The following is a 21,813-nucleotide window of genomic DNA, read 5'->3' on the forward strand; positions in this document are numbered from 1 at the left end:
GTTCTAGTATAATATTCTAATCTTAAATGTCCTGTTTTGATTAGCTTAACTGTAAGCCAAAAAATGTAAAAGATTTTCATTGGTAGTCTAATTTATCGAATGGGTCTGTACATGATTTACGTATGTGTGAAAAATTCCTAAGTTTCGAGTTGTGCGCTAGTGGGAAAGTTTGACCTCAGAATCTAATAAGAACTAGCTGAAGCTTAGAGATTACTTCAGTTGAAAAAAAAAAAATATTGCTTTTCTGATGATTTGTACGTCTTTCATCATTTCCCATATGCAATCCAGTGGAATTCCTTCACTGTACACAGAATTGAAAAGTACAAAATCCAGCCATCAAGTCATTAGCCTGGTTGCTGATTATCCAACTTATACGTTCTTTGGAGTTGGAGTCTAGAGCTCTGCATCACTATTACTTCTAAATAATGGATATTAGAATCTGTTCTGACTGCCATCAGTAGTACTTGTACCAAAGTCTGAGAACTATGCCATTACTAGAGAAACTATTAAGGCGTCTGGAAATGCAAGTAGATGCCCTGTAGGGCGCAGCAACAACCCAGCTTGAAGCGGTTACACATATTAGTATACTGCAAAACAGTTTGAAACGAGTCTGAACATTTATTTATTCTGTTTTGTAAGCTCAACCTACGACATGTTGTGGGAATTGTAGATTTTTGTCGCAGAAAACGTTTGACTCCAAGTAAAGCTTTTTTCCATAATAAAAAGAAAGAAAGAAAGAAAAAAGGATCAGATCACAGTTTGATGTAACACCGCCTCCTGTCAGCTCCCCTGCAGCTGCAAATGCCGGGGCTTCTCTCTCTCAGGAGTTCACCTTTTTTTCCAGCCTCAGCTTTCATTCATTCTGACTGTAAACGATGACTTAGCAGGGGAAACAATCTTAATCTGGAGGACTGATGGCGTTTGTTGATGCCGATTCCGAGAATTTTTTTTCAGCAATATAATTAGGGTATTGTATATATATATATATTTTTTTCATTCTTGGTATAGTTTTTTCTACTTCGATTTGAGTTTCATGCTGTGGCTTCTTTGTACACCTGCATCTGCATAGCTCTCTTTGGAGTTCTGGGACGCTCACAGCATGTATAGGTTATGCGTTTTTGTCGCGATGTGCTGCGCTTTTTCCTCTCCGAGCTCTGCTGCGCCTAAGTGCAGAAGTACAGTTCCAAAAGTCTCTGATCAGTCTCTGCTTAAGAGCAGTGCAGAGGACGAGCTGCAAGAAGAAATGGAAGGTCAAGAGGACATAACATCTAAGGTAGGTGCATTGTTAGTTTATTTTTATTTTTCTCAGTCTTCCATGCAAACTTTTGAATTGATCGCGGTGGGAAAAAAAAAATGTATCCATCCTCTTCTCTTTATAGCTGCTGGGTGATTATGACAAAGTGAAAGCCCTCTCGGAAGGCGCTGACTGTCGGTGTAAATGTGTTGTCAGACCCCTGAGCAGGAGCGCCTGTCGGCGGATCGAAGAGGGAAGCGCCACCGTTCAGGACTTCTACACCGTGGAGACAATCACATCTGGACCGGAGTGCAAGTGCGCCTGCATCGCGCCTCTGTCGGCGGTCAACCCCTGCGATGCAGAGTTCAGGCTGAAAAACCTCAGGGAAGCTGGAAAAGAAAATGTCAAGGTTCAGGATCTCACTCGAGCGCACCTTGTCCAAGCACAGCCAGCCCCCTCTTCAAATGTTCTCAGTTTGTCTGATTAGCTACAAGCTGCAATGATTTGTATTTGTATTTTATATGACAGACAGAAAAAAAGGTATTTTTCAATCTGGTTTTTATAGATTGGCTTCCTTTGTATTCAGAGTCCCCGAGTCAATATTTTGTTGATCCATATTTTTCCGACCATCTGAGACTGAAAATGTTGCCCTATCTTCCTGTCAAAGTGCCTTTGCTTCAAGTCTTGCCACTGCTTCTCAATTAAATGTAGAAATGGACTTTGACTGGGCCATCCAGACACCTACCTGTTCTTTAATAATCAAAGACATTCCATTGTTATTCTGGTTTAGGATCATCCTGTTGGAAGGTGAACTTCAAGACTTCAAGTCTTTTTGCAACTCCTTCCAGGTTTTCTTCCGCCATTAAACTTGCTTTCTTTGTACATTGATTGCACCGGATTTAGTTACAGGTAAAGGAGGTGAAGACAAATGCATGCCACACTTTTCAGAGTTTCGTCTGCAAAAAGTGTGAACAAATCCCTAACAATTATAATTTCACATAATGTGAGCTCAAAGAGTGCCATTACTGTTGAGAGGCACTGCAATACACCTTGCTGCAAACCTTCATGCTGCCTATTCATTTCCTGAGAGTCCTAGACCTCAAAGAATGGATAACATTTACAAAGGACCTAATAACTACCGTAACCTAAGAGTGGATACATACTGTTTTATGAGTGGCTGCACTGTTTTGATGGAGTTCCCTTGATCATTGCAGCTTTCTACCATCCTTGAGCTGCTGGAGGGTTCTTTCTATGGGATGGATCTACTGAAGCTGCACTCTATGACAAACAAGCTCCTGCAACGAGTGGAACACATCGAGAAGGTGCAGGTAAGCGGTGCTGAAATAAAATGCAAGTGGAAATAAACAAAACACCAACTCAAGGCCGTGAAGGTAGCTTTTGCGAATTTTAGATTTACAATAATTCATGCTCTGATGCCCTTCATTTTTGTCACGTTGAAATTGACCAACTAATGTGTTGCTACTTTCATCAAGCAAAAATGAAAACCTCTAACTCGTTTTTTTTTCTATTAAATTCAGCTCAAAGATGAAAATGGCAATAAAAATAACACAAAATGGTATGCATTGAATGTTTCTCTTCTGACATGGTCCAGATTAGAAAGAATAAAGCAAAATCTATACAGCAGCCTCTTTTGAGCATTCACACTAATCCTTCACTACAGTGATGACAAGTTTGTCCAGCTAAAGTACAGGAGAAGCAGCTGAGACTGTGCTCAAGTCATCATACTAAATATATAGTTGACCATAAATCATACCCGCTCTAACAGGTGCAGCAAAAACAAAAGCAGGGTTTGCATGGCAAGTCAGAAGAAAGGAATCCTGCTGCTAAAGCTGTGTTGCTACAGACTGGATCAGTTTTAAGTCTTATAAACATCAGAAATTAAATGTTAGTCAGGGACTTCTCAGTGACTGTATGGAAGGGTATAATTACAATCAACCACGACATGTCTAATAAAAAATAGTTGCACAGTGGATGAAATGCCTGGAGTAAAGAGTTAAAAAATGCTTTGTGTCGCTATTTTTATGTTTGTGATTTAGCAGGTGATTTTTTAAAAATGATATTTTGTCTGTTTTCTGTATTTGAGAATGAATGCAATCATGAGGACTTAGAGATGTGTTTGTTTTCCTACTTTTTTCAGACTCTCTTATTGATTATTAAGCTAATTCTAATATCAAACTAAGATAAGCTGAGTAAATGCAAAGAGCGTTGTTATCATGGATTACCTTATTAATCACATTTTCTTTTTACCAGAATGAATAAATCAATTAAGTCAGACTTGTCAGATAACAAGTTTGATTTAAAAGATCTCAAAAGACAACACATTATGCCCCAGTTTGAAGAAATTCAAAAACAAGGGACAAACTTTTAGAGACCGCCTCTTACTCATCTACAAGACAAACAATCAAATAGAGGCGTATCAGAGAACGTGGGAATCGTTCTTAAAACCAGAGAGGAAATGCTCCAACACTATTGGTCCAGAATAAAAGATGCAGTGTGTGTGTGTGAACTTTTCATTTACTTTATTTTATTTTCTTTTATTTTTTTATTCTATTCTCTTTTGCTTTAGCTCCTTCTGCTGCTGGGGTGGGAGGATTATGGGAGGATTGGGAGGGGCTCAGGGGGGAAAATGTTAAAAACTCAAGTCCTTTTCTGTATAGATACTTAATGTTGTATTCTTTACAGCATTGATGTCGTCAACATTGCTTTCACTGTCTGTTTAATTGTTGAAGGATTTAATAAGTGATGAAGAAAGCTCTAGGTTACTATCCATCTTGAAAAAGTTACAAATTTATTTCTAAGGGTTTGTGTTTTCATTGCACCACTGTGACTCAATATCTATAAACAGAGAATAATTGGGACAATGGTGAACCTTGATAGGTTGGTCAACCACAATTACTCCAAAAGTACAAGGCTTAGCTCTTATGTTAACAGCTAAGCATTAAAAGTTAGTTTTTTTAACTTAATTTAAAAGAACTAACTGCTACCAGCTACATTTGTCTAAGAAGAGCTTGCTTATGTTTCAAGACTGATTGGGGTTTGGATTCATATTAGTACGGTAGTTCAAGTAGAGAACTTTTGATACTCAGGGTTGATATAAAAAGTAATCTTACCTTCTGCACTACAGGCAGAAAAGCAAACAGTGAAACACCCGGCAAAGATGCAAGTCGGAAAGCAGTTTGATCCAGTTTCTCTTCCACTTTGATTAATTAACATCTTGTTCTTAAATCTAAGTTATATGCTCTAAAACAGGGGTGTCAAAGTCAAATGGACGGAGGGCCAAATAAAAAATTTAGCTACAAGCCGAGGGCCGGACTGATCGAATGTTCATTGAGATTTTTTTAAATGACGCATTTGGTCTAGTGCAGCGGGGGGGGGGTGCATCTCGCATTTTTTCAGACGGGGTGCCGGCTTGCTGCGGGCCGGTTCTAATATCATCCCAGGGGCCGTAGAAAATCTTCTCGCGGGCCGGATGTGGCCCGCGGGCCTTGACTCTGACATATGTGCTCTAAAACCTACATTTATGTTCTGGTTCTTTCAGGCAGTGTCTGTGAACCACACTGTTGGCAAAGTGCAGCCTCAGGAGAGTCCTCTTTTGAAGATGCAAGGAACTGAAAGGCCACCTGGTCCTTTTCCTCATCCGCATCAGGACAGAAAGAGAGCCGACGATGTCGGTGAGGCAGCAGCTTATCCAGACCCACAGGTGAGAGGCAAAGTTTGACACATTGATAAGGATTTACATAGCAATTGTGGTGTCATTGTAATGACTAAACTATTAGTAGTTTATCTGCATATAATTAGAGTAATTACATATAATTTCTGTGTAACATTATCAACAATTGTGTTAGATACTACTTCCCGTCAGACAGCCAATCCACAGACTTTTTTCTCACGACTTTCCCTCCTTTGGTATTTCACTAACATGATCAGAACTAGAAACAAAATTATGTTAAAATTTCTATGAAGAACTAAAGAAAAGTATTCTTATGAAAGCTTTTAACGTAGTAAAGATGCATCATATGGTGGTTCAGCTGTAAAAGCTGCAATTGCACATACAAACTGAAGCACTGCAGCATTTTAAAACCTTTTGCAGTATCCATTAAAAAGCTGCATCTGTTTACTTTGTAACTGTGAACTTCGCTTTAAAATCCCAAGTACTTCAAATGTAACAAGCTTTCAAACTCATAAGACAATTAAATTACGTGTTTAGATCTAAAATCACTGCTAGGCAAAACAAATGTGTAAAAGAGTCACTGAGATAAATTAAATATTTGATGAGATGTAAGAAGAAAAGCAAATCCCTGATCAGCAGCTTTCTCCTTGGGCGTGGATCCCTTCTAGCTTTCAGCTTTCATATAAAGTAAGGAGTCCAACCATCTGCACATACTGGGCTCCACATGTTTTTTGATTATGTGGATTAATGAGAAATGAAATGGAAATTACACATCATGTTCTAAATAATTGTATTTTTTTCAAAACTTGAAAAAAGTGAACAACTACATTCCTGCAAACAAAATTTAAAGCAGACTCTAACTGCCGCACAGACCTCCTTATTGATTATGACTCATGTTTATGAGTCAGATTACCTCTAAAACCATTCGTCATTGGCACAGTCCACCAGCAAATATGTGTATTAGCATCACTTTTTATAGTGTTTCTCTATTATCAACAGGAAAAACCTGAAGGGAAGTTTACTGGGGAAAATCCACCCAGCCCGCAGCCGGACAGCTCTGATCAGATCATTGAGGTGAAATCCCTCAACGCCATGGAGCCACTCGATCAGGCATCGAAGCCTGGATCAAATGGAATGATCATCAGGGGCATGACGTTTTATAAATCTGAGTCTGATCCTATGGAGCCAGACCACATGGTGGCGGATGACGGAGAGCCTGGGGAGAACTGTGCGTTTTAATTTCAAATATCAATTACATTTAACTGGATACATTTTGATTAAATCACTGGCAAAAGTTTACACATTGATGGGTTACTTAGGATTAAAAAGAGGGCAAGGAAGAACATGCAGTACCTGAAAATCTTCATGCCCTATTAACTTGCCATGTGTTAAAAGTGGATTTTATGTGATACAGCAAAAGAGTATTGAATAATTGTGAAGTTGGATGAGGTAGTATTTTGTAGAACCTGATTTTTTTGTTTTTTTTTGTTTTGTTTTTAGGTTTTGTGGCACTGGTGAATTTTACTTGTTAGTTTCATCACAAGTTCTCAATTTGATTTTGGTCATAAATCCTTTGCAGCATCTAACAGGTTTCCTTCTAGGACATTTAGTACCATCTAGACAGCAACAGCATGCAGAAAACTCTTTCATCAGCATGATGCTGCCACCATCATGTTTCACCTTGACAATAATGTTTTTTGGGGGTGATGAGCAGTTTAGTTTTTGCCACACATGTAAACCAAAAAGGTCAGTTTGGTTTGATGCTATCATAGCATCTTCTGCCATGTTTCTCAATATCTAACACAGCTTTAGTCAAACTGCTAATGAGACTCCATATGGTTTTTCTTCAACAACAGATTTAATTTTAATGGAGCGTTTAAAAAAAAAAAAATTCACAGTTAATGGAGATTCTTGCCTGCATGTTGGTGAAGCAGTTCCCCATTTTAATTCAGTATGTTGTAGAAGGGACGCATCTAAAAGTCGAAGGACTTTGGACCTCGAGGAAAGCAGTTTAAGACCATTGCATTAGAGAGTTTATGTTGCACATTTGAGACAAATAATTTTGATGAATGTGCTTTCTTTAATGGAAAATTTTCCTGTCTTTAGTATTTGAATATCACGAGTTCAGCGGTGAAGGCCCGGTCAACTTCTTCATCGAAGAGAATCTCCTCCTTCATCGAGTGCCTCGGCCCAGGATCCAAAATTGGCTGAGATCATTCCGGCCGAAGACGGTGGATCCTGCGCACAATGCCAAGAAAATGAGCCCACCTGTAAAACTTAAAGAAGTGAAGCCCATCTCAGAGACTCATAATGAAATTATCAGTGACAGAGGGAGCAAGTTCTTGGATGTGTCTGGAGAAGCGTCCACAGTGAGAAGTGTTACAGCCAGAGCAACCGGTGCAACACAACTTTTACCGATCAAGACTACAGAATCTCAAACGGATCGGAGCGTCACGCTTTGGACAATTCCTAGCACAGTAGCCACAGGAGCTCCTTCAACTATCATTCCTGCAGAAACAACCAATCAAAATATAGTGATCACAACCCAACCCTCTCTCAGGGAAGACATTAAGGACATCGGGCGACCTTTAACCAAAGGATATTATCCCATCACAGAGATGGAAACCACCAGCTTTGAGTTCAAAGATCAAACAAAGACGACTTCTGATCTGAACGCTATAGCAGAGACTCAAACAACTGTCCCTCTATATGCCACATCTAATACCCCTCCATCTTCACCTCCTGTTCATCCTGCATTATATCCCACCTCAACCCAGACTGATGCTTCAACCCTGTATGTGAAAACTGCTCCCCCTCAGTCCTCAGAGTCTTATACACCTGGTGACAAAACTCCACCCACCATCACAGTTGGACCCACCTTCCCCAAAATCACCACTACTCCAGAACAGGCAGCCCCGATCAAAAGGAAATACAAATTTAACTGGGAAGAAGAAGACGTGATGGCAGATGACCTTGAGGCACAGGAACCAATGAAAAGTCAGAAGGAGTCATCTTCAAGCAAAGCTGGTAAATTATAATGATCTTGTACTTCTACATACCTGTATTGTGCCTGAACAGTAAAAACACCAGTGTTTACTAGGACCTAACCAGCAAAACAAAATGTGTTGTGAATTTATATTTATTCACATTAGAAGCACTAACTCAGCCTAATGTTTCTCATTTGGAGAAAAACAAATGGAAATTTCTTTCAGAAAATTCCAAAACTCGGGTAAGCTCTGTTTGCGTATGGGAACCTTTGTCTAATTCATGTTGTTAAAACCAAAAACCCCTAATTATTTTCAGACTTCTTGGCATGGTCTAGGTTGAGTATTAACTGGCCCTAAAATCCTCACGTTTACCCTCTCTGGGTGCTTTTCACAGGGGAGTGTAAAGACACTTTGGCAAGTATCGCTGAGCCAGTTACTCACAACAACTATGGCAGACCCGAGGGAGCTTGGATGAAGGATCCCAAGTCCAATGATGACAAAATCTATGTGACAAACTTCCATTATGGGAATAATCTCCTGGAGTTTCACAATCTGGAGGTTTTCAAACAAGGTAAGAGCCACCGGTTTCGCAATAACAGAAGTCTCTTGTTTTCCTTCAATGGGTGTCACTCAGTGGCTATAAAAAGTCAGTACACCCTACTTAAAATGCTATGTTTTTGTGGTGTAAAAAATGATACCACAACCAACTTCTTTATAACCTTTACTATGTTTAATTTGACCAATAGCCCTTTACAACTTGATTGAAAAACAAAAATAAAAGGGGTGAGTAGGTAGAGTAAGAAATTAATAAAATAACATGATTGCGCAATTGTGCTCATCCGTTTATAGTCGGCAATATGACTGTATTCAGAAATAATACCCACATTAAAACTCACACTAAATAACGTTCCATGTCTCCGGTTAACCCGGGGAAAAAAATTACACATCGTGCCCTAATCTAACAGTAGAACAGTCGAGCAACAAAATCTTTGGGACACCACCATATCATTAGTGAGAACTATTATCCACAAAAACACGGAACAGTTGTGCACCTTTGCAGGAATTCCTGGCTTTCCAAAATTACTCCAAGAACTAATTAAAGACTCATAAAGGGGGCTTGCAAAGAATCCGGAACAACATCCAAAACACTGTAGGCACAACTTGGCTTATTTAATTGTCACAATTTAGAACTAAGAAGGGCAGGGAAAAAAATGACTCCAAGAGGAGAGATTAGAGGAAAAAATATTATTTTTACACCAAGAAGAAGACAAAAGCTTGTCTCGCATTTGGCAAAAATCCTCTTGACTTTTGGGAAAGTACTGTGTCATCTGAGGAGAGAAATTCTGAACTTTTTTGTAGATGTATATTCTGTTAAAGCTGATTAAAAAAAATAACCTCATACAACCTCAGACATTTCAACACCCTGGTGGTAGTGTGATGGTCTTGTGCTGCTGTAGAACCAAGACAACCTATTGCAGTTGATGGTTGTAATCAAGATTTTGACAACCAGAAAATGCTGAAGCTGAATGTCCAGATTTTCCTCTGAGAGCTTATGCCCAGGTGCATTTGGATCATGCTGCAGGGCAAACACCCGAGGCACACCAGCAAGCCCTCTAAAAATGAATAGGACTTTGGAGTGACCTTGTCAAAGAGCAGACTTTGAATTATGGTGGCGTGACCTTAAACTGACCATTGAATCTCAAAAACAATCCAATGTCGCTGAAATCAAACAGTTATCTGAAGGAGTGTGACTCAAATGTTCTCCACAGAGACTTGAAAAGGTTGTTTCCAGTTTTTCCAAACGCTTGAAGGCAGTTGACAAAGAACTGGACGTCCTTCCAAGGCATTTTGACAACAGGTCCAGAGCAACATTAAATGATTTATGCTCATTTTTAGCAAGAACTGACAGTGTAGTACAACAAGCTCCTCGATTCTTCACATTGTGGTCAATGACGTGTTGATACAGAATTATTTTCTCTCGAAGAAAAACATATTAAACACATTGTTTAGCAAAAGTTGGAAAATAAGCCCTAATAAGTCCAAGTTTAATTTATTTGGTTTTAATTCCCAAAGGCGTGTTTGGTGCAATATCGACACTGCACATTACCAAAACAACACTGTTGCTACCCTTTTAAGTGAGTGTAGGTGGGCACATAGTGTAACACAAATTGCAAGTTCAATGTGAAGCCAACAACTAAAAGAAGTCACATCTCAATAATTTATTTTCCACTGACCCTGAGGCTTACAAACACAAGGGAAGTGAAAACTTCAGACTTTCCAAAGCCAAAACAATACAGAAAAGTGCACTCCTTCCAACTAGAAACAAAATCTCTCTTGTCTGAACAAAAATAAAAAACTACATTTCCTAAGGGAAGAAATTAGTTAAAAGAAAATGGTGGAGAACTCCTACCAAACTGCCCATCTAAACAATATTTCTAGCACACAAAAGTTCAAATGTCAATAAGACCTAAGCAGAATTGACACAACACTGAGTACTCAGTTCAGAGTCCACCACGTCACAGAAATGCCCAGGGGGAAACAACACTGAAGCTTTTATGGAGTCCACTGATGAGAAGGAAGTGCTTCCAGATGTGACAGTGGCCTGCAAACAAACAAAAGAACAACGGCAGTCCTCTATTGAGAGGGCCCCTAGAAGTCAGTGGACATAACAAACACCATGGAAACACAAAAGAAGCATGGTGGTGGCAGCATCATGCTTTATGACTGGTTTTCTTCAGCTGGAACTGGTGGAGATAATTATCAAAACTTTCAAATAGCAATCAGTGCTGGAGTAAAACCCTCATAATCTAATTCTGATTGAAATGATTTTCTCTTAAACACTGACTTGTAAAGGTTATAGGCAACATTAAAGCAAGATAAAGTCCTGACATTAATTACCTTGGTTTCATAAAACCCTGATATTCTAACATGAGTGGATTGACTTTTTATGTCCACTGTCTTTTTCAATAAAACCATTATCCCAGGCCGTTTCACCAACTCCTACAAGCTCCCTTACAACTGGATCGGCACAGGGCATGTGGTCTATGGCGGGGCCTTCTACTACAACCGCGCCTTCTCCAGGGACATCATCAAGTACGACCTGCGACTTCGCTATGTGGCTGCCTGGACTATGCTGCACGATGCCGTGTTTGAGGAGTCTTCATCGCCATGGGAATGGCGCAGCCACTCAACAATCAACTTTGCCGTGGACGAGAGCGGCCTGTGGATCATCTACCCCGCTCTGGATGACGAGGGCTTCTTACAGGAAGTGGTCATCCTGAGTCGTCTGAACCCCACGGACCTCAGCATGCAGAGTGAGACCACCTGGAGGACCGGGCTTAGGAGGAACAATTTTGGGAATTGCTTTGTCGTGTGTGGCGTCTTGTATGCTGTGGACAGCTACAACAAAAGGGATGCCAACCTGGAGTATGCCTTCGATACGCACACAAACACTCAGATGACTCCCAGAATGCCCTTCATCAACAACTACACGTACACCACACAGATCGACTATAACCCGAAGGAAGGTGTTTTGTACGCATGGGACAATAGGCACCAGGTCACATACAATATTAAGTTTGCTTATGTAGATCCTTAACGGTCCTTTGATTCCTCATTTCTGAATGGACTGTAGATCAGTCCACACTGGCTTCAGAACTGAGCCAAATGTACATATATACTTAGTGTTTACATTGTTCATATTAAAATTTACATTTTATAAAAATAAAATAAGTTCGCCTTCAATCATTGTATCACGATTCATTGCATTATGCCTTTTGTTAAAAGATCGATGCCTCTTGAACGTTTTCCACGGTTCCTCAGGTGGAAACCCCTGAGAACCACGTGGTTATGAAATAGAAGGAACATAAAAAAATGGAGGTCACTTTTTTTAATTTTTACAATTAGAGGTCTGAATGGTGTATTCAACCTCCACAAGTCATTGTTTTGCAGAACCACCTGAGCTGCAGTAACAACTGAAAATCTTTTGGCATATGGCTTTACACATTTGCGCCTAAGATTAGATGGAAAGCATCTTAGACTGCTGAAGAAAAAAAATCTCTACCCTGCTGCCATCAGTGTGCCTTATTGAAGGGGCAATACGTTCACCATGATGTGTTAGTGTTTACCTCACAGTGTTTTGCAATTTTGTGTAAAAGGGATACACTTTATTTGACAGTTTGTGAAATAAAGTGTAACTGTCATAAACATGACATAACACCTTTAACTTTAAAAATTATGTAGCTATATGTTATTAAAGCTAAAGTTTATTCAGTAATTCTTTTATAACACATTTATGTCAGATCATGATTTCTTGGTTAATGTGAAGTTATCATAACGATTAAATTTTGAATAATGTCAACTTTGTATTAAAAATGTCATGATTTACTGAATGAGTAAGTCTTTATGAATATTTATGACTGTTGTCATAAATATTCATAAAGACTTACTCATGTTCATGACAGGTGTTATGTCATGTTTATGACGGTGTCATGACAGTCTTATTCACAACCCGTCAGATAAAGTGTTACAAAATAAAAGTTCAGTTTTAAGCTCATCTGGGACTTCTTATGACTTTCTTCCTGTCAATATTACATAGAGCATAGATTGGTCAAGTTCATAACTAAGACAGCTAATTGGTTTCCTATGATATTATTTCATTTTATTTAGATGCATCAAATAAAAGGGGAGTGAACACAAATACCACACTTGTTAATTTTTTAATTTTCAGCCATTTTTTGTTGGTTTGTCAAAGAAAGTACAATAAACCCTGTGGTTGCTACATAATAATTTTGTAAGGTAATGTTTAAAACAATCTAGAAAAAAGTGGCTTAACAGAAAAGAGTTTAGAAGATTTCTCTTTGAAACAGAAAAAAAAGTTCCAGTTTTCTACATAGCAATTTGTTTATCTCTTTGCATCAAAAATGGATGCCAAAAGTCAGAAAACACATCCTCTCTGTAATAAATCCCCCATAATTGCCAAAGAAGAATTAGGCTTTGTTCTGCTGCAGTCAGAGAAGGCAAAGGTGACTTTAATTGCAGCTTTGAAATGTTACTTACCTGGAGCACAGAATAAAGGAATAATGGCAGGAAGTAGTTGAAGAATGCAGAAATGAATGCTTGAACCATTAATTTAGGGCATACTCTGGATGAAAACAGTCATTGTGGGAGAAGCGAACAGGAATGTTTAAGCAGGAATGTACTTAACATCTTAAAGTAAAGCAGTGATGGGATTTTTGAAAACAAGCCAAGAGACACACATAAGTATATTTAAAGAAAATCCAGTGTTACTTTTATTTGAAACACATAAAAAGACAAAACCTCAGAAATGTATAATTTCACATTTTTGGATGCTAAACCAAAAATGTTTAAAAGATTGTTTCTTAGAAAAAACATAAAATGCAACACAAAGAGGTATGACAGGAAAACTTGTTTTGCTCTTCTATCATAATTTTTTTAATCAAAAGCAGCCATCAGAGGCTAATAGAAACACACTTTTGGATAGATATATGCTTATTTCATAATCACCATACAAAACCTGGTCCTGGATAATAGAAAACAAAGGGTTAGGGTTGCCTTCTGCAACAGAAGGTATCATTAGGAGAAGAGGCACCTGCCCAGAAAGGTAAAGTATGTAAAGCCGAACCTGAATGTTGTTCTGTATGTACAGTGCATCAATGCTAAGTAAGTGGATACAACTACACACACACACAAAAAAAAAAATCCAGCAGGTTTAATTTTAATACAAGTAAAAATAAAAACAACATGAAGACAGAGGAAGTATTCAAATATTTTGTCCAAGTGTTATTTTCCTCTTTTTCAATTAGGTTTCAAAATAAACTGACAAAAAATAAAATTATGTGTAGTTTCTCTAGATCTCAATTAATCTTAAATAAAATAAATCATTTTGGACAAATCAGTTTGGAAAAACAAACAAACAAACAAACAAACACATAGGAGAGAAAAAAAAGAATGGCAAAAAAGTTTTTGACACAAACACAAAACTGAGCAAGACACATGGAACCAAGAATGTGTACTGTTACATAGTATTTAGACATAAATATGTACAGTACTGGTATCTGTTCATGACCATGAGACAGTGCAAAGACAAAAAAAAATTATTAAGAACTACAATTATTCATTGCTCCAAACAGAGCACTTGAAATACTCCAATTAAAGCCAAGTAGATTAAAAAGGAAAAAAAAATAAAATAAAATAATAATAATTCAACTTCCTGAGTTTACTGAATGTTTTTCTGCTGTGAATGCAATAGCTATATCTTAATATTTTACAAATAAAAAATATTAAAATTTTACAGCACATCCTGTTAGATAAAAGCTGAACCTCTAAACGCCAACATCAAATAGTTTTTTTTGTTTTTGATGTCTTTAAATATCACTGTGTGAAAACAAAAGAGAAAAATGTTACAGAGCTTTTAGGAGTTGAAATACTTGTGTGACGATGATGGGGTGACTCAGAGTTCAATGCTAGGCTCCCTGCAGACTAACAATTACCCTGATATGGATGTGAGGGGCAGGAGGGGGGAGTCGGTGTTGCCACCCAAGGAGGCAGCTTCTGCTCTCAGCTTTTGATCTATTCTATGTGGTGCAAATCTGAAAAAATGCCTTCCCTTCATTTAAAATCACAAATATAAAATCTGTGGGACTACACAGAGTTTACCCTTCTCTATTGAAAATAATCATAAAGTGAGGTGTTGTCCTGGGTTTCCCCAATCGCTGAGGAGTTACGAAGACGACTGGAGGTTAGGATGGCGTTACGATGATCCCATCAGCACTCCGACCGGAGGCGCAGGCTTGCTGTCGGTCGGGGAGCGTTGGTAAAATGAGTCCGTCTGGTTGACCCGCAGCAGCGGTGGGATGCTGGAGGACCTGATGTGGAGGATCCTGGTGTCGGTAACTTCACAGTCGATCTGCATCATCACCTCAAACTCTTTGTCTTTAATGATGCTCTCTGTATCGGCGAGAAAAGAACAGGATGCCTGTGAGCTCATGCAAACTTTATTTGGGTTAAATTTATTGATAAAACATCTTTTTGCTATAAAACTATTGAATAAACAAAAATATGAGCTCAGCAACAAAAATATTTATTCCTCTTAATTCGTTATTTAGGTTATTAAACCATCAGATTGGTGTAAAGTGCTATTATTCCCATTCACTTATCAAAGTGTTTCAGGAATTCTTCATCATTTAGGCAATTTAAAAAACATGGACTGTGGATGTAAGCATTGGGGACGCCTTTGCTACCTTCAACATGTTTTGCGCCGAGATGGTATTTTAGGCTTGAATATTATGTAGACTTACATATGTGTTGTGAAGATATCCTGGTAGGTTGAAAGGTTGTAAAGTCAAAAACAGGGTAGGCAAGAATAAGCTTTGCTTCAGCCTATTCAGTTTTTGGTAATCTGTGGGTTTGTTTATTGTTGTTTTTTTTCTTTTGTTGTTTCCTGTGTTTAATGTGGACAATTTACCAAAATAAAGTGATTGATTGATTGATTGATTGAAAAATAGCTTTGGTCACAGCCTAACTCTTTTTAGTACAACAACAGTCTTTTCTAGCATCCCATCAGATCGTTTTGAAGCCTATATCAACCCCCATCGGGTCATGAGAAGCAGCACACCAGAAGCACACAGGTACAAATGTTCTGGACAAGTCCTTTGCATAAAAAAGCAGTTAAAATTTTTAACATGTTTAAATCCATTACATGAATTAGTCAAAATGAATCCTGTCCAAATCAACACAGATCCAACCATGTTCACCCATCTCTTGTAGAAAAGCTGCTACAAAGAACAGAGCAAGAAGATGGGTCAAAGTTTTCCATCTCTGGTTGTTCCTCCCTTGTGGAATGTTATAGGAGAAGACTAATTAGAGCAGCACAAAGTGATAGCTTTAGCCTGCTTAGATGGAGACTTAGTAAAACATTTTCACTTAAGGTTGTTGTGTTTCTAACTATTTTTGTGTAAGACTAGAATTAGAGTCTAATCTGTTCTAAAAGCATATTCTAAAGCTTTCCCAGAGGCGATAGTAAGTGATGATGTGAGGATTGCCGATGGGACAGCGGGGGAAGGAAGCAACAAGCTGAGCTACAGATGGAGCCCAGAAGTGAGTCAGACACCGGATTTTGCCATCGCTGTGATAAACAAAACCTCACGAAACAACAGCGGGGCATGCAAATTGTAGAAGACTGAACAAGAAAAAGGAGCGCAGGAAGAGAACGGTAACGATGACTCAGGATCCCTTTAGCTGTGTTCAGCGAAGCAGAGGAAACCTGGGCAGAGACTCAAACACTGAAAGTAATTTATGTTCATGAGTGAGACTATTGTGTTTGAATAAAGCTTCCAACCACAGACTGTGTATTGGATTGTTATCCTACATAAATACTGTATGTTCTCACAGTCATTTCAACCTGCATGTAGGCAATTATTTACGTTTCCTTTGATAAATTCAGACCTGGAATCAGATCCGCGACTCAACACTGGTGGTTTGTGGCGCCCCCACTTTCAAACCTTACTCGACGACAAGGAACAGAGCCTTTCAAGTGAGAACTCTTGTGAAATTCTGAGCAAGAAAAAGGAAGCATCGATACGCTTCAAGACCCACTGGTAAATCCCACATTGGTTTGATGTGGCCTTTACATCTACAACTTGAGAACTTGAAGCTCTGATCGTCAGCCGGAGGAGAAAACGCTCCTCATCTGGAGTACAGTTTTAGTGCATTTATATGACCCAGAAATGGAGCTGGGGTGTCTTTTAAAATGCCTGGGTGAAAGAAATGGTTTGAAAGCTGCCGGCTGTTTTCCAGACACCTGCACAAGACATGAGCTTCTCCTTCTCCAAAATCTGGATTTTCAGGGATGCAATAAGGGCGGCAGATCTCATCAAACTGGACCATATGATTGTTTCTGCTGCAGCTGCAGGATTTCATGGGCGAATAAGTCTTGGGCAGGCGGGTTTTGATCCATCTCAGTACGACTTTATCTCCTGGCAAAACTTGATCTTGTGCACCTGCAGTCAAATTTGGATGCTTTGGATGACCTCAGTGTTTGGAGAGACATCAAAGAAAATCATGTGTTTCTGCATTTCACCCTTTTTGAAACGCTACATTCACCAGACAAAAGCAGCTCTGTAAGAAGTGGGCTCTGGAAATCCCAACAGGTGCTGGCGAATCTCAATAGCTCAGAATACCATGCAGATAATAATTCATTTCAGTTCATTTATTTCAAACAGTGACATATATAAACTCATTACACAAACTGATCCAATTCAATCACTTATTTTTTCTTTATTTTTGTTTATTCTGATGCTCATGGCTTACAGCCAAATTAAATAAAAAAAATATTTCTTCAATTTTTTTTGTTATTGTACTGAAGTAAATAAAAATATATATATATTTTACATATTAAGATGTCAAACTTCTGAAACGTTTGTCCATGTACTTCACAGCTTGTGTGCTTAAGATTTGGCCATAACAGAAGTAAATAGAGCAGAAAAAAGTTACTTTTCAATCATTATTCCAATATAAAAAGTGTCCCATATATTACCCTTCGTATTAAAAATAGTCAGGTTTGTGTTTTTTGGACACACACACACACACACTTAAGAAGTGAAAAATGCCCCTTCTAAATTTAGGAACACTAAACGGTTTTACAACTGTATCATTTCTTGATCATGTGTGTCCAATTGCTTGCAGGTGGATCATCTTTATTTACTACACTGGAACTTAGTATAACATTTGGAAAATACGGCCAGTGGTGTTAGACTTTGTAAACTTCAAGCTTTGTGACTATGTAATGTAATTCAATGCACCACAAACATAATGCATAGACTCAGATTATTTGTCCAACTCATTTTTTCTATCCATCCTGTAATAGATTATCAAAGAATTTGATCTCTAACTTCTTCTGTGAGAAGAAAGATGAAACACACATCAGCATACAGCCACAAGATTCACCTCAAATAGCAATGCTTTGAACAGGCTGCCAGATTCCCCGGCCAACTGCTTGTGGCCTTATTACCCCCTATTTCACTTGAGCCATCTGGAAACGTTCCAGCTGCTGTACGCTGATAAGGCTCTAATGTTCTGCAACAATGCATTAATGCATGAGGAAACCTGAGTGAGTCCCTCAACAGGATGTCAAAGTCCAAATTGGAACAAACTCAAGAGGATCCATTTATGAAGGAAGCTTTTCTTCCCTCCTTTACATAAGGAAGCACGTCGTCTGCAAATATAATCGTATCCGAGTGGCTATAATCCCCATTATCATTTTACTAGTCTGCACGGGAAAAAATAAATAAATAAATTAAAAAAATTACGGTGCATGATGAATGAAAGCAGCATCAACTGGATGACAAGTTCTAATGTTTTTCATTAACAAAACCACCAGTGGTGTGCAACATGAAATAAAGGACCAGCCAAATCATTAATAGGAGATTTTAGATATACTTAGCATATATATATATATATATATATAGAAAGATTTTAATTAACCTTAAAATATATGTTGTATGTGTGAAGAGATAAAATAGATGAGTGAATCTTTCCAGAGAAGTTTTCTCTCGTTTCATAAAACTCACTGGCCCTGAATCTTGTGCTAAGTTTTGAGAGGTTTTTTTTTTTTTTTTCCCCATGGCTAACCAGTTGAAAAAATCCCTGATGTACGATGTCTTTCCCCTCCCGTGCATGATGCTGTTGCTGTAGAGCTCCTGCAGTGACAGAGTGTTGCAACCTGGGTGCACAAAGGAGCATTATGGCAGATCCTTCCTGCCAGGAGCTGTTGGACTTTGCAAGCATCACTGCTGCCAACAAACTCTTTAAGTCTTTATTAGTCTGTTGTTATTTGCAGTTTCTCTAAGTTTCAAATGACATTTGAGGAATTATTTACTTATTACTTTAAATCAAGATGTGCTATTTTTAATAACTGCACTATCATTTCCTTAATTTGCTAATTTGTTTTGATTTTTACCTTTGTGTGAATAGGACACCTGAATTTCCAAACTATGGGACAATAAAATATATTTCAATTCTATTGTTTCCGTCACAATGTACAGTGAGAATCCTATAAAGCAATCTGAAGTGTACCACCCCACCTGTACATGTCGTCATCCCAAAAACATTCTTCTCCAGCCAAACATGTCGCTTCCACTTGATTGAGCTATTATCAGAGTCCGATTGTCAAATAAACACACCGTTCAGTCCTTATAAGGTGAGCCAGATCAAAGCAGTACTTTTAACAGAACTACTGAACCGAATCGTGCAGGGAAGCAGAACACACAAACCCTTGGATCAAAGCCTCTATCTGCAACATTCAGTTTTTGACCAAGACAGACCAGACAATCATTTGAAATTAAAAGAGTCCATCCACCTCCTTCCAGATGAGAACCATTAAGTGACTTTAGGAGTATGGCATTCCTAAAAGGAGCACACCGTCAGGGAGCTGGAAAGCATTATCTTCCAGTGAGGAGTTCTTTAACAGAGCCGTGCTTTTCTTTTTTCCAAGGATGTTGGCCCTATAAGTACGTGGAATTGCACTTTCATACTTTAACATTGCAAGTAAAGTCAGCATAAATCAAAAGTGCAACAAGAAGCTGTCATCTGGGTGACACATGGGGGTTAAAAACAAAGGGAGACAGCATGTGTGCTGCACAAAATCCCAATCAGGCTTTATTTTGTTATCCTCCACTGGCTTGTTTTTCATTGCACTTTGTGATGTTGGGCCAAAGACTTCAGGTCAGATCCCTAATAAAAATATATAACGCTGTTTTGTTTGCTCATTAGATTAGATACTAAACCCTTTGCGAGCATCAATGACAATTCATGCAAATTGAAACCCTCCTTTATGGGGAGGCAAGGACTTTGAGGTCTGATATTTCACTATGAATGCCACCTTTGTTTGACTGCTAGCTGAAAAAGACACGCTGGATTTAACTCCAACTGGCATTTCAATGGTTCATCCTACCAGCACTTTCCACTGCAACAAGACAAAGAACAAATGTTTACTTTCATCAATCTTTGCCTAAATATTCTCGATAGCTGAGTTTTTCCTACTGACTAACCAACTCAGATAGACACGCCTCACAATCTCTAATCAAAACTGCTGCTGGTGTGTTGCCACAGATGGTGAATATAACAGAAGAACTGGATGGCTTTATCGATGTGATAAAAATCACCATTAAGGTGTCGAAACCAATAGAGCCATTTTATTAACATCCAGTACAGTCACAAAAACAGTACACGGGAGTTCACTGTGTACAGAATTTGTTAAATTTAACAACATTTATTCGTGATTCTCTCTTTCCATCCTTCATGACCTAACTCTGGAAAACGGTACTAACAGTCCAGCAGATCTGAGGGTGAAAACCTTACATGAGGTCATAGAAATAAGAACCAAATGGTCTCTGTAATAATTCATAAAACAACAATTCGGCAACAAAAGCAAGAGAAAGTCAAAGGCTTTTGCACATCAAATGTTCAGGGGTAACTCATGTATAGCAGGCAGTCAAATAAATGGATGAAAGCTTCTCCAATGGGCTGGTAAAAAACCCCAGAGCCCACCTCCCCAAATGCAACCAAGCAAACTCTCATCACCACCCACTAAGACAAGCTGTTACAACCGATTACATTCCTCAGGACAGCAGCTTTGCTAGCCTGTATATTCAAAATGAAGAGTCCCTTCTTTTCCACAAAAGCTTTCAGCTTCTCATAATAGTTAATAAATAGGTCAATAAGTTAATAAATAGGTCACTAAATGTCTTCAAAGAGGTGAAAGTTTTCTGATCGTAGGAATAAATTCCTGAACTCGTAAAAATTTTTTTCCTAAGTTGGAATTTGCACAACTTTGCAACACAATAACTGAACTTAACTGCATCCTAAATACAAAGAACCATAGAAAGACCTAAATAAAAAGAATCATATTCTACTTTAATAAACTAACCTTCAATGTGCAAACTCATAGCAAAGCAGAAAAAGAAATACAACTTGACAGTAGCAAATAGAAAAAAATGATTGGTTCACTGAGATTTGTAAAAACAAAGTAGTGCATAAGGAGAGAACGCATAACTGTAAAGACAAACTGATTTAAAAAAATAACTTTCCCCTTTTAGGTACAGAGCTTATTTAATGAAATATGTTGCAGACCACTCTACTTTCTGAATCTGCTTCCAGCTTCCCTTTTTATGCTTGAACATGTCTTGAGCAACAAAGCTCTGACTGTATTGCGTGTGCAGCCGCACTTACCATTAATGTTCATGGCTGGCAACACGACAGACATCTTGGGTCGACTTCCTTTGTTGTGGTTAGTGGCAGGAAGTAAAAGATGATCCTGAAAACAATGAAGAGAACGTCATCGAGTGGAAAAAGCGGTAAACGGAGGTAAATAAATATCGGCTGCATGAGTTTGTCAACAGGCAGTTGAGGTTGTAACAATCTGAATCTGAACATTTCCCTGGCTTTGGCTAAATCAATGTTGTGATTCTAATGCAAGGTTATCAGATGCATTTCAAAGCATCAGAAGTATGCAGCTTTGGAATCCGTTGCAAGGAAGAAACCCGCTCCACCAAGTCAGCTAAGTGCACCTCACTGCTTGCAGGAACATGAAACTTCTAAAGAGGAGCTCCTAAAAACGCCACTGATTACAGTGGAACTCATTTAAATTGGTTAACTTCCAAGTTCAAGTGTGATTTTTAAAGCCCATAAATTTACAAAAAGGTAGGAGCAGAGCCCTCAACATTCTGCTTTACTCATTCAAAAATTCATTTGATGTGCGTTTGCAAGAATATTTCTTTTTAGGATGACTGTGTCCAGGTGTTAAGTATCTGACACAGAAATTCAACCTTGTAAAGAAAATTGGTTGGGATATTGAAGAGCAATATTGTCACTGTGTGTAGAGC

General features: G+C 38.5%; 2 protein-coding genes across 3 annotated transcripts in view; one reads left to right on the top strand and one right to left on the bottom strand.

Moving 5' to 3' along the window:
* Positions 1-816: 816 nt before the first annotated feature.
* On the top strand, positions 817-12,039 carry olfml2ba (olfactomedin-like 2Ba). Its single transcript, XM_044130379.1, has 8 exons — positions 817-1,273; positions 1,380-1,643; positions 2,449-2,562; positions 4,794-4,955; positions 5,925-6,153; positions 7,032-7,952; positions 8,307-8,483; positions 10,897-12,039. The coding sequence occupies exons 1-8, from the start codon at positions 1,100-1,102 to the stop codon at positions 11,508-11,510; spliced, it is 2,655 nt and encodes an 884-aa protein (XP_043986314.1). The 5' UTR covers positions 817-1,099; the 3' UTR covers positions 11,511-12,039.
* A 1,137-nt stretch (positions 12,040-13,176) lies between these two features.
* atf6 (activating transcription factor 6) overlaps positions 13,177-21,813 on the bottom strand; it is a 33,776-nt gene continuing 25,139 nt past the window's right edge. For both annotated transcript variants that reach the window (XM_044130382.1, XM_044130380.1), the window contains exons 15-16: positions 21,161-21,245; positions 13,177-14,881 (exon numbers count right to left, since the gene is read on the bottom strand). In XM_044130382.1, coding sequence (XP_043986317.1) covers positions 14,685-14,881; positions 21,161-21,245 — 282 coding nt within the window. In that variant the 3' untranslated portion in view covers positions 13,177-14,684. The remainder of the gene's footprint in view (positions 14,882-21,160; positions 21,246-21,813) is intronic.

Source organism: Gambusia affinis, linkage group LG10 (genome assembly GCF_019740435.1).
Source record: "Gambusia affinis linkage group LG10, SWU_Gaff_1.0, whole genome shotgun sequence".
NCBI classification, from domain to species: domain Eukaryota; kingdom Metazoa; phylum Chordata; class Actinopteri; order Cyprinodontiformes; family Poeciliidae; genus Gambusia; species Gambusia affinis.

What these genes read in the sequence shown, in the direction of transcription:
- olfml2ba (XM_044130379.1), top strand. Translation starts at nt 1,100, where the DNA reads ATGTATAGGTTATGCGTTTTTGTCGCGATGTGCTGCGCTTTTTCCTCT. An exon ending in CAGCTTATCCAGACCCACAG is followed by an intron (nt 4,956 to 5,924) that starts GTGAGAGGCAAA and finishes TATTATCAACAG; the next exon opens with GAAAAACCTGAAGGGAAGTT. An exon ending in CGGAGAGCCTGGGGAGAACT is followed by an intron (nt 6,154 to 7,031) that starts GTGCGTTTTAAT and finishes TCCTGTCTTTAG; the next exon opens with TATTTGAATATCACGAGTTC.